Genomic DNA, 13,570 nt, shown 5'->3' on the forward strand with positions numbered 1-13,570 from the left:
CCATATGCCGTCACCGGAAGAGCCATATATGGCTCGCGAGCCATAGGTTCCCGACCGCTGCTATAGCAGTAGCTACTAACTCTACAGTAGTATATACTGACTATAGTCATATCTACTAACTCTATATTCGTATCTACCGACTTGATAGCAGTATCTACGATCACTACAGTATGTACTAGCTGTAGTAGTCGCTATTTTCACTACATTAGTAAGTACTGGCTGTAGTAGTAGCTACTATCACTAGAGTAGTATGTACTGGCTGTAGTATTAGCTATTATTACTACAGTAGTAAGTACTGGCTGTAGTAGTAGCTACTATCACTACAGTAGTAAGTACTGGCTGTAGTATTAGCTACTCTCACTACAGCAGTAAGTACTGGCTGTAGTAGTAGCAGCTACTATCACTACAGTAGTAAGTACTGGCTGTAGTAGTTGCTACTATCACTACAGTAGTAAGTACTGGCTGTAGTAGTAGCTATAATCACTACAGTAGTATGTACTGACTGTAGTAGTAGCTACTATCACTACAGCAGTAAGTACTGGCTGTAGTGATAGTAGCTACTATAACTACAGAAGTACTGGCTGTAGTAGCTACTATTACTACAGTAGTATGTACTCGCTGTAGTAGTAGCTACTATCACTACAGCAGTAAGTACTGGCTGTAGTAGTAGCTACTATCACTAAAGCAGTAAGTACTGGCTGTAGTAGTAGCTAATATCACTACAGTAATATGTACTGGCTGTAGTAGTAGCTACTATAACTACAGTAGTATGTACTAACTGTAGTAGTAGCTACTATCACTACAGTAGTATGTACAGGCTGTAGTAGTAGCCATACTAACTCTATAGCAGTGTGTACTGGCTGTAGTAGTAGCTATACTAACTCTATAGCAGTGTGTACTGGCTGTAGTAGTAGCTATACTAACTCTATAGCAGTGTGTACTAGCTGTAGTAGAAGCTATACTAACTCAAAAAACAGGACCCTGCAGGGTGGGCTGGTAGGAACGAATAACCAAAGAATATAAACATAATGTATTATTACACTTGTTTAGCCAGGAAAGCCCCACTGAGTCAAAATGTTTTTGTAGGGTCCTGCCAAGTGTTTGCAGTAGGGGGCGATGTTGCTACACCTAATCGGACGATACGAAGGGAGAGATTGAGGCCTAGTTCTAGGCTTTAGGTCTAGCTGTAGGCTTTAGGGCGCTGTGAGTTAATTTTGAATTTAAATGTTTTAATGATTTATGTAAAAGCTTTAAATTTAAATGTTTCTATTTAAAAACATGAGGGAATGTAACATTGTTAAACATTAACTCCCTTTCACACACGCGGGGGTACGATACGAAGGGAGAGTTTCGGGCCTAGTTCTAGGCTTCAGGCCTAGCTGTAGGCTTTAGGGCGCTGTGAGTTTTTTTTAATTTCAAAGTTTTAATTAAAAGCTATCTCAGGGAATTATAAGGGAATGTTACACGTGTTTAGCCAGGATAGCGTCACTGAGTCTAAAGGTTTTTGTAGGGTCATGCCAAGTGTTTGCAGTAGGGGGCGATGTTGCTAGACGGACGGACGGACAAACGGACGGACGATATAATCTATTGGTGTCTGGTCCACTTCGTTCCTACCAGTATAATAACGTTTGGTTCTTTCAGTAAAGTCACGTATATAGAAAATAGTAAAAAAGTTAATAAAAAATAATAAAATTAAAATAATGAAAAATAACCATTCATGTAGACTGTAGCCTGATTTTTAAGTTTGATGAGTGTATTGGCAGTCTATAATGTAGACTGTATCAACCAAGAATACGTCTACATTATAGACTGTCAGTATGCTCACCAAACTTAAAACCCAGGCTACAGTCTACATTATAGACTGCCAGTACATTCACCCAGCTTAACTATTGCTGCAGTCTACATAATAGACTGGCAGTACACTCACCCAGCTTAATGACCATTGCTACAGTCTAAACTATAGACTGCCAGTACACTCACCAAACTTAACCAGGCTACAGTCTACATTATAGACTGCCAGTACACTCACTCCGAATCAGAACCAGGCAACAGTCTACATTAGTGGTTTTCATACTCTTTGGTTGTTTCTATAAAGTCACGTACTGAAGGTATGAAATAAAATAAATCACGACGTTTCGGGCACAACAAAAAATAATGAAATTAAAATAATAATAAAACAAATAACCATTATTGTAGACTGTAGCCTGTTTTTTTAGTTTGGTGAGTGTACTGGCAGTCTATTATGTAGACTGTACCAACTGTTTACAGTCTGCCTCAGCAGCAGATCATGCTTTCTCACCTGATGACGGACGCTTGTGTTGCGCCCGAAACGTCGTGATATATATTATTTTATACCTACGTGACTTTACCGAAAGAACCAAAGAGTATGGATTCCTGCAGTCACGAAAGCTTCAAATCAAGATTGGTGGTTTTATTTAATATTGTTACTTATTTTGATTAACTATTTTTTTCCATCTACGTGACTTCACCAAACGAACCATAGAATATGAATCCCTGCAGTCATGAAAGTTTTAGGTCAAAATCTATAATAGTACAAACTTCACGGAGATTAGTGGTGAGGCCTAGTCCCGTGCAGAGCCCCCAGCCTCGCCTAGATTGCCTAGCTGGCCGAGGTGGCACCTTGGCATGCTGGGGCTGGGCTGCTACCCCCCCCCCACCCACGATCCCCCCGCCCACTCTGCAGTAGTATCTACGGCCTATAGTAGTAACATCTACCGACTCTATAGTAGTAACTGCACACATTGGGGTGGTGGGGTGGGGGAGAAGAGAACATCACACTGTGAAGAATTTACCTCAGCGTTTTGTATATTTTTTTATTGCATTTTTAACACGAATGAGAATTTTTCCCCAACTCCACTGATCGCGCGTGTGCATTGCTAGGGGCAACCATGGCTTTGTAGCGCATGCACAAATATGTGCTTTGGCGCACGCTGAGCGGAGTAAGGAAATAGGTTAATAATAATCAATAGCAATACATTGCTAATTTAACTACTTTAAAGTTGACGGATGCGAAAATGGAATAGCGCTGGCTCACCACGGGGCTTATTGCGTGGGACCCGGGTACTTTTTTTTAAAACATGAACCCCACGGTTTGCAAGCCAAATCCTTCACAAGTTTCGTCCACAGATAGACAGACAGACACACAGACAGACAAAAAATGACGTTTATCGGTAAGATAGTATTACAAATCAAACATGCCTTTTGCACACATTAGATTACTGGATAAAGTCCTCAATAACCTGATAACACTGCTTACTGATAATCTAATTACAATATATTGGGGCTTGTTTCTACACAATACATTCTCAGAATTAAAATTGTTATTCTTTGGCAACATTGAAAATTATATTTAAATAATAATTTACGTGGGTTTTTTTTGTTTGTTGAGGGATGTGCCCTGTTCAAGTGGTGCTTCCTTTTTCGTGCTGTTTAGTGGTATGTTTGACGATTATTCGCAAGTGCATCTTATTTCGTATTTCCTCTGGCTCGCTGAAGCGTTTCCAGTGCCTGACTTTCCCGCTCCCACGTGTTGTTTCGATTGGCCGTGCGTGTGACGCGCAGATAATTATTATCAGTTCATAATCTGAATATTTATAGTGGAGGAATTTGAAAAGCTTATAAAGCTCTTTTTCGTAGATGTCCAGTAGGGGCAGGTCAGAAAGTTACAACAACAACAAATAAAAAAAAACACGACAGGTGCAAAGTATAGGAAAGGTAAGCATATTATAAATAAAACTAAACTATTTTATTTAACCAGGTAAAGTCTACTGAGCTATTAGCTTCATTTTCAGCAAGGACCTGGCCACAAATGATAGCTCAACGAAGTGGCTTATCACGTGGAAATTTATAGCAGCCAAATAATCTAAAATATTACCTCATCTCGCTATGATAAATAATTTTACCAAACACAAAGCAAGTTTTAGGGTAATTGCAAGAAAACCTGATTGGAGCGAAGGAAGTTAATAAAAGAGCTGATAGCAGGTCATATACAATAATGAAACGATGTGTATAGGCATACTGGGTATTTTTATTTTTATTATTAAATTCACTCTATCTGTTGCCTGTTCTCGTGCACCTCTAATATTTAATTTATTTGATCCCTCTCCGCCTTCCATAACTACTCTAGGCACACACACATGCACACTCTCCGCTGTGTTTCCAGTTGTCCCTCTCCAACAGATCTGTTCAATCGTTCGGTAAACTCATTGTAGACATCCGTATCTTTGCTAATTCATATTGAGCCTCACTGGCAATCTTTTTTCTACGTGGAACAGAAACATGGACATTGACAAAGAAAATGGAACAAATTGTAGGGGTGCATGGTTGGCATGATACTGAGAAATATGGAGAGATCATATGCAAGTTAAAGACACGATATTGACTTATGTACAGTAGGTAGGCTTAAACAAGAACAATGTTTCTAGAAGGGATGATGAGCAATGGACAGGGAGGGAATGCTTCCGATGGGAAGACAGCCGAATAGTGTTTGTGATGAGGTCGGCTCACGTGCGGGAGTTGGAGCGTTGCATGACATAACGGAAAAGACACGGGGAAACCTTCATCCAGTAGTGGATAGATCACGGCAGATGATGATAATGATGAAAGTATTGTGCATGACAATGGCGAGATTTTTTGTTTATTGCTGGCCCACTACTGCTAACAGAGCTGCACGTGACGTAAAACCATCACCCGGGGTGATATTTGCGATGTGTGCAATAATGCCGAGTTCACATCTCTCGAGTACCTTGTTGAATTTCGTGCAGGGACGTGCCCCCCATACCCACTGGAGCTGGTGTTCGCAGTGGAGATCTCGCCTCAAATGACACGAGCACTCTTTGAGTTGGGGAAGACCTCGATGGTGGAGCTCCTTCGCGATGTGCTCATTGCCAGGAGGAGTTGTCCTCAGGGGGCCCGTGTGGCGGTCGTGACTTACAGCGGCAATGGGTGAGAACCGCAACACTCCGCTCATTCCCCGAGGCACAGTGGTTCTTTACTTAGGGTACACGCACCCGCTGGGGGTGCCAGATGCCCTTTCTAGGGGCGCGAGACATGGTCAGATTTTTCTTAAAAGGTAAATAATCGAAAACACAAATTAAGCACGGGTACGTAAGTGTAGAGGTGATACGCGCTGGGATTAGAGATCGTATGCCAGCGCGTAATGATTGGCTGTGTAGGTGGTGACGTGCGCTGACGGTGGAGGATCAGGGGTCAGCGCGGGGTCGTGGGTTACGGGGTACTGATTGGCTGTGGACCGGTGACGTGCTGAGAGGGAGTGACCGGGTGGCAGCGCGGTGGGATTGGTGGAGGAGTGTTAACACGCGCTGGGGAAACCGGATCGTAGAGAGAGTGCGTCGTGATTGGTTCATTAAGGAGCGATGCTCATGCTGAAGTACGCATCAGCTCCGCCTCTCGTGAGCAAGGGCTATAAAAGGGGATGCACACAGGCGTGAGGGCAGTGTGTAACCAGCGAAGAATGAAGACGGGGATGAAGACCTAGAGCCCTGCGGTACCTAGCCCCGCTGTCCTAAGGGGACCGGGACTCTGTGTAACCCAGAGGCGAGTGTAGTGTGTGTAGCCATAGGTCTACACGAGCCGAATGTATTGTGTGTAGCCAGGCATAGGGTCTACACGAGTCGAGTGTATTGGGTAGCCAGAGGCATAGGGCTTACACGAGTCGAGTGTATTGTGTAGCCAGAGGCATAGGGCTTACACGAGTCGAGTGTAGTGTGTGTAGCCAGAGGCATAGGGTCTACACGAGTCAAGTGTATCGGGTGTAGCCAGAGGCCTAGAGTTTACACGAGATTAGTGGAGTGTGTCGTCGGAAGAAGGAAGACCACACGTTGTATTGTGACACGCAAAGATTTAATAAAAAGTGTGTTACCCGTCAAGAAGTTCCTGCCGTCAATTCCCATACTTCAACTGGCGTCAGAAGTGAAACGGTCTTCCAAGCATGGATACAAGGAGGAACCGTCGGACCCACGGGATTGACCACGGGGACAACCTCGACGACGCGGGTCAACTGGAGTCGGGGGGTGAGGAAGAGGAGTTGCCCACGGGGCAGGATCCGCCGACGGCGCCGGACGAGCCACGGGGGACTGACGCCGTGCTTCGCGAAGCGCACTCCCGTCTGGCGGAGCTGCTGCTCGCCGCCGCGTCCATCTTGGCGGAGATCAGCTCGTCGGGAGGAGCGGGAATGGCGGCCGACGTTCTGCAGGGTCGCCCTGCAGATTCCCGCCAAAACGATTTGGCGATGGCCGCCATTTCATCTGCACCGACTTTTGGCGGGAACGGCCATCACCACGTGGCAGCGGTTCTCCATGCGCGCCCGCTGACGTCACCAACGCGCGCGGCGGACCGCCATCACACACCCGCCGATGGGGCCGCCATCTTACACACCGGCGGGGCGGCAGAGAGGAAGCACGAGGAGGAGGACGACTTCATTTTTCAGCAGCGCCTTCCCACGTTGTCAGCCTTCAAGGCGGAAGGCGGGGATTAGAGCCAATTTCAGCGCAGATTTTTGGCGCATCAGGAGATGTCCGCCTGGTCCGACGCTACGGCACTGCGGGCACTGCCTGCCATGCTGGATGACAACGCGCTCGCGGCCTTCACGTCCGCACGCAGGTCGGACCGCTCCACGCTCAAAGATGCGCTGGCTCTCATGGCCAAGGTCTATGGTCCTCCCTCCGCGTGCCGCCATCATTTTTATGCAAGACGGAAGGCGGACACGGAGACCGTGCTCGCCTACCGCACGGCGTTGCTTGCTCTCGCCGACGCCGCGTTCCCTCGTATGGACGAGGAGGGCCAAGATGCCATGGTTTTGGAGCAGCTGCTCAAGTTGGCGCAGGACCTGGGGGTCCCCATCAACACGGCCGATGAGACCGATATTTCATCCTTACGGGTCGCCACAAGCATACAGGCGCACGAGGTCCTTCAACGTAAACAGGGAGTCGTCTGCAACGCTGCCGTGGCCTCAGCTCCGGGCCCAGTTGTCACCGTGCCCCAAGTCGTCAGCCCACGAGAGGAGGCGTTCATCGCGGGACGACCGGGGGACTGGAGATCGGGGGGTCGGTCGCCTCTGCGAGCGGCCCGCAAGCTGGAGCAACCGAGATCTCCGACGACTGTCATCACCTGCTATAACTGCGGCCTCCGGGGCCACGTGGCCTCCGGTTGCCGCGCCCCACGTCAGCGCGCCATGGGACCTCGGCTGGACGACGACCAAGGCCCCAAGTCGTCCCTGCAAACCCCGGCAAGTCGCGGCACCTCACATGCTCGGCCCGCATACTCGGCACATATGGGTCGTCGCGTTGCGGCGGGGGAGAGCCGAGTAGAGTTCGGGGATTCGGTTCAGAGAGGGCGATTCGGCCGGGACCGGGGAGACATTAAATGGTCGGAGTTGGGGCACAGAATAGTGGCTGCCTCAGCGGGTTCATCCGTAGTTACCGGATCTATTGATGGGGTCGAGGTCAGGGTGTTAGTGGACACGGGGGCATCGGCGACTATTATATCGGATCTCATTTATAATATTCTCCCTGTACAATGTCGTCCGCTTCTTCCGGTGGATGTGCCTTTTTACGCCGCTAACGGGGGATCCTTGGGCATCATCGGTCAGATTAGGGCATCCATTTGCATTGGTGATATCAAATTGTCGGGACCCGTTTTTGTTTCGTCCTCCCTGGCGGTCCCTTGTCTATTGGGCACTGATTTTTTGGCAAAAATGCCCATCAAAATTCTCATTGATCAGCGTTGCATTGAACTACCATCGGGTCGCCGTATTTCATTTTTGACGAGCCCTAATGAAATTCGGACGGCGTGCGCTACCATACAGGCGTTAGCGACACAGACCATGCACGTGCCCCCGGGTTCACAAATGTTAATTCCCCTCCGGTTGCGGAAGCCATGGGTGAAGGAGGCCTCGGAACAGGGCATGCTTTTGGGTCCTTCTAATAGGGCTGTTGGAGGTCTCGATTTGTCGGTGGCTCACACTTTGGTGGGGGCTGACAGGGATCCGTTTGTGATGGTTTTAAACGCTGGGGCGCGGCCGGCCGTCATTCAGCAGGACACCGTGCTAGCTCACGCGGCGCGGGTCCCTGCGGGGGAGAGGCTGGTTGCGCAGGCGGATCCGAGTCCCACGAAAAACGTTACATTGAAGGAGGACCTCGATTGGGTTGATTCGCTGTGCGCGGACTCTGACGATTTATCAGCGGTACAGTTGGGTGCGCTGCGCGGGTTGCTCATTGAATTTTCGGATGTCTTCAGTAAACATAAGTATGACATTGGGTGCACGGACCTGCTACGCCACCACATTGAAACGGGCGATGCGGCACCGGTCAGGCAAAATCCCTTCCGACTGAGTCCTGCTGAGAAGGAACATGTTCAGTCGGCAGTTAACGATATGCTAGAAGCCGACATTATTTCGCCTTCCTCCAGTCCTTGGGGAGCGCCTATTGTGCTCGTTAAAAAGCAGGACGGGTCCCTGCGATTTTGCGTCGATTTCCGTCGCCTGAATAAGATCTCTGTGGCCGACGCGTATCCGCTCCCCAGGATGGACGAGTCTCTCGACGCATTGTCTGGTGCGCGATACTTTTCGACTCTTGATTTATTATCCGGATTCTGGCAGTTGCCACTCGACGAAGAGTCTAAGCCTAAGACCGCATTTCGGACTCCAGGGGGCCTGTTTCAGTTTAACCGGTTACCCATGGGACTTCACTCCTCTCCGGCGACGTTTCAGCGTCTTATGGAATTGGTTTTGACGGGCTTGCAGTGGGATACGTGCCTCATTTACCTTGACGATGTCATTGTTTTCGGTAAAACGTTTGAAGAACACCTCCAGCGATTGAGGGGGGTGTTCTTGCGAATGCGATCGGCTAAATTAAAGTTTAAACCGGCCAAATGCCACCTTTTTCGTAAATCCGTGAGGTACTTGGGTCACATTGTCGACTCTTCGGGGATTTCTACCGATCCTGCGAAGACGGACTGTGTCAGTTCGTGGCCAACGCCCACGTCAGTGTCAGACGTACGCAGTTTCATCGGTTTTGCTTCGTATTATCGCCGATTCGTTGAGCACTTTGCCACCATTGCAAAACCCTTGCACGCTCTAACGGCGAAAGGAGTGAAGTTCCGATGGGGACCGGAGGAGGAGGCTGCATTCTGCTCCCTCCGGGACGCCTTGGTTAGGGCCCCACCCTTGCGCTATCCGGACTTCGCGAGTCCCTTCTTGCTAGACACGGACGCTAGCAACACGGGCATTGGGGGAGTGCTGTCCCAAGTCGTTGGAGGGGTCGAACGAGTGGTCGCCTATGGTAGCAGGGTGTTGTCGCCGGCAGAGCAGCGCTACTGCGTCACCCGTCGCGAACTGCTTGCCATTGTTTTTTTTGTACAACAATTCAGGCCATATCTCTATGGTCGTCATTTCACGGTCCGGACGGACCACGCGGCGCTCCAGTATTCATTGCGGGTCGCCCAGCCCTCGGGCCAATTGTCGCGGTGGTTGGAAGTCCTCCAGGACTATCAGTTCACGACTACGTACCGTAAAGGCTTGCGACACACAAATGCCGATGCCCTGTCGCGGTTGTTGCCTTGTCACAAATGTGCGTGCTTATCGGGATCGGCGCGCTGTAAACCGCCGGTTACGGAAGGTGGGGAGGCGTTGGTTGTGGCCGCGAGCACACCAATTGGGGATGGTCCCGCTACCCCTGGGGGTCAGGACTCGCTGCTCTCAATGTCATTGATTGAGTGGGGCCGTCTCCAAATGGCGGACAGCTCCCTGCTGGCATTGCGCCGCAAGACGGGGGGTTCCGAAGGTAACCACGACCGAACTGGCTCCTACGAGCTTAAGCAAGGCCTATTGATGAGATGGGACAGTTTGTCCCGGCGGCATGCGATTGTGGTGCCTGCTGCTGTGAGGGGGAAGGTTGTCTTGGCCGCACACGAACGCCTCTTGCATTTGGGAGTTAACAAAACGCTTGCCCTGCTTCAGCGTGACTATTATTGGCCGGGAATGGGGGGTGACGTGGTGAACATTCTGAAGGGTTGTGTTGAGTGCGCCAGACGGAAACCACCGCCTGTGCCAGCTAATCCACCGCTGCAATCCATCCAGGTCTCGCGCACTAACGAGCTCGTTGCACTCGACATTCTGGGGCCTTTTCCGGTCACGCCTAGGGGTAATAAGTACCTGTTGGTGGGGGTCGAATATTTTACCCGGTGGCCTATGGCGTGGCCACTCGCCAACCAGTCGGCGGCGGCTGTGACGGACGCCTTTGTCCAGGGCTACGTCCTGGACAAGGGGGCTCCCGAACGCTTGCTGACTGACCAAGCTATGTGGGAGGGGGTGATGTAGAGGTGATACGCGCTGGGATTAGAGATCGTATGCCAGCGCGTAATGATTGGCTGTGTAGGTGGTGACGTGCGCTGACGGTGGAGGATCAGGGGTCAGCGCGGGGTCGTGGGTTACGGGGTACTGATTGGCTGTGGACCGGTGACGTGCTGAGAGGGAGTGACCGGGTGGCAGCGCGGTGGGATTGGTGGAGGAGTGTTAACACGCGCTGGGGAAACCGGATCGTAGAGAGAGTGCGTCGTGATTGGTTCATTAAGGAGCGATGCTCATGCTGAAGTACGCATCAGCTCCGCCTCTCGTGAGCAGGGGCTATAAAAGGGGATGCACACAGGCGTGAGGGCAGTGTGTAACCAGCGAAGAATGAAGACGGGGATGAAGACCTAGAGCCCTGCGGTACCTAGCCCCGCTGTCCTAAGGGGACCGGGACTCTGTGTAACCCAGAGGCGAGTGTAGTGTGTGTAGCCATAGGTCTACACGAGCCGAATGTATTGTGTGTAGCCAGGCATAGGGTCTACACGAGTCGAGTGTATTGGGTAGCCAGAGGCATAGGGCTTACACGAGTCGAGTGTATTGTGTAGCCAGAGGCATAGGGCTTACACGAGTCGAGTGTAGTGTGTGTAGCCAGAGGCATAGGGTCTACACGAGTCAAGTGTATCGGGTGTAGCCAGAGGCCTAGAGTTTACACGAGATTAGTGGAGTGTGTCGTCGGAAGAAGGAAGACCACACGTTGTATTGTGACACGCAAAGATTTAATAAAAAGTGTGTTACCCGTCAAGAAGTTCCTGCCGTCAATTCCCATACTTCATAAGTACAACTACTTTGTTTCATTAAAGCTATGTATTTACGAACATTATACATTTGTTTTACGATTGAGAACCAAAGTGATTCAGGCTGCAGTAAAGGTTAAGAACCACTGCCCTAGGATGTCAGGAATTCCTCTCTCCTCGTGGACCTGTTGTGTGAACTGCTCACATGAAGGGGGAGTTAAAAACACGGAATGAAAAACGAGCTGTCATAAACTACAACAACAAACATGTTGATGAAAAGGAGAGATGTTGAAAAGGAAGAAAAATCCAAACCAAGGAAAGAAACCACGGAGCGATTTAAAAACACCAGGGAGGGAATAACAAGGGACGCACTAGATTATGTCATGGATACAATTTTACGGTTTTGAAAAAAATTACTGAAAATTATTCAATTAAAAAACTTTATTTTACCAGGTAAGGCCAACTGAGCTAGAGAGATCTTTACAGAAGCGACCTGACAATAAATGATAACCCAATTAAGTGGCTTATCATGTGGAAATTGATAGCAGTCATTTCTTCTAAACACACGTTTATTATAAATTGTGATTACACACAGCTGCAACATCGCCGCTTCTGTGAAACGACAGCAGACTGTAACTGTGGAACGTAGCGCCTTCATTTGCCATGGCTCTACGCTATAAGAATATCCCAAACACCAAACCTGCTAAATTAAGATATCGTTTTATGTTGAAGTACTTCTAAAACTTTAAGTAATCAGTAACCATAGACTGATTTAAAAATTCGCTTGCCAAACTATAGTTGATGGCGTTGCCTACACTTTTTAGGATTTGCAGATGAACCGATTACAACTAAGTACAGGTGTAGATTGCCCAAGTTAAGCAGATTGCTCAAGTTAAACATTCTGGGATGTGGAATCGTCCTTCACGTTTCCATCGGTGACAACCACTCTTCATCACCTACAGAAAGTGGCATTGGTCATCCTGCCTATAACAGCAAATATATATATACATCCAGTTTACGGTTCCGGTTTATGAAATTTAGCGATAGATTATATTTTTCCATTTCCGATTTTTGGTTCGGGTTAACCCTGAAAGTTGGACGATGTGAACGACGATGAATAAGATGCAGAGGGTGGTGACAAAATGCAAACAGCACTCGTAATTTCCTCCTCGGTGGAATTCCACACGTGAGTGAAACGAAGGTCTACACGAATCGGTGCCCACAGTGTTTTTCCACCGTGGGCACCGATTCGATGATCACCGCATTGCGCGCCTTTAGATGCGCTCCTGTGGCCGTCTGGAACGATCTTCCGATATTAGGAAGGAAGCCACTGGAACTGTGCACTTTTCAATCTAGATTGAAAACTCGTTTTTTTTCGAACTTCTTTTTTGTCTTAAGTTTGTACTTCCACCCGCACCTCCGATTAGCATGGTTGGCTACGTATGGTGCAAAAGAAGTCCAACATAGATACACTTCAAAGGATTGCTACATATTCAGTCAACCCCCCACAAAACGGAAATCTTACTATTATCTAAAGACACAGTTGTAAACGCCGTATTATTTCTCGTAACCATCAGAGTATATATGACTGTGTGACTTGTGAACGGTTTTCTTAACCACCTTGAGTGATGATGTAAATCATTATATTGTGCTGCGCTTTCAGACCCTCCGCTCAAATTCGACACAAAATCCACTTCAGCGACTACAGCGACAAAGAGACGCTGAAGCGGACCATCAGAGATCTACCATATGTCAGTGGACATAGCGATGCCAATCTGACCACAGCCATGAAGCTCATCGGGAGAAACACTTTCAAGAGAATCCGGTCCGGAATCCTTGTGAAAAAGATGATTGTGGCTTTTACAGCGAATGACTTCGTAGATTACACTTTTAGCGTGTTGCTGACAAGTCTGGCAGCTGAGAACATTTCTGCAGTGTTTGTCGGTTTTGAAAACCAGAAAATCAATCAAATTGACGAGGTAATGCACCATATAGTTTAATGTGTCCAGTGAATGTCGATGTGTATTTGAGAGTAAACTTTGTTATACATTTGATGATATTTTTTCCATAAAACATGTTAGCCCCGATACTAATGATAAATACATGTTACTTTCAATGCAGAATTAAGTGTGAATGCCAATTTTGGAACAACAACAAAAAACTTGAGAAATATGGACTTTCGAGTGGAAAAGTGGAATGTTGCTATTCTAAAAACAAATGGAGTGGCATCCTTGACAGTTTTATTTAAAACAATTTTTTTGCGTGGATCAGTTTACCGTGCATTCACAATGTGATCAGTGGCCATGATTTGGGGTTGCGAGTTAACTCAGGAATAGACATTGGCTGCAAAGTATTGCGAGGGAGTGACAACACACGCTCGAGGGCAAGAGGAACATTTCCAGAAGTGGCGTTGTCAGCTTTAGACATACAATGATTCATCCCCGCCCCG

The 13,570-nt window shown here is 48.2% G+C and overlaps 1 protein-coding gene across 1 annotated transcript in view; it reads left to right on the forward strand.

Annotated features, from left to right (window-relative positions):
* The window catches only part of LOC133345823 (collagen alpha-3(VI) chain-like), a 100,625-nt gene that overhangs the window by 72,986 nt on the left and 14,069 nt on the right, over nucleotides 1–13,570 (forward strand). The window contains exons 26-27 of the mRNA XM_061556835.1: nucleotides 4,785–4,965; nucleotides 12,785–13,100. Coding sequence (XP_061412819.1) covers nucleotides 4,785–4,965; nucleotides 12,785–13,100 — 497 coding nt within the window. The remainder of the gene's footprint in view (nucleotides 1–4,784; nucleotides 4,966–12,784; nucleotides 13,101–13,570) is intronic.

Source organism: Lethenteron reissneri, chromosome 23, assembly GCF_015708825.2.
Source record: "Lethenteron reissneri isolate LAM-NWPU_2019-01 chromosome 23, ASM1570882v1, whole genome shotgun sequence".
Classification (NCBI taxonomy): domain Eukaryota; kingdom Metazoa; phylum Chordata; class Hyperoartia; order Petromyzontiformes; family Petromyzontidae; genus Lethenteron; species Lethenteron reissneri.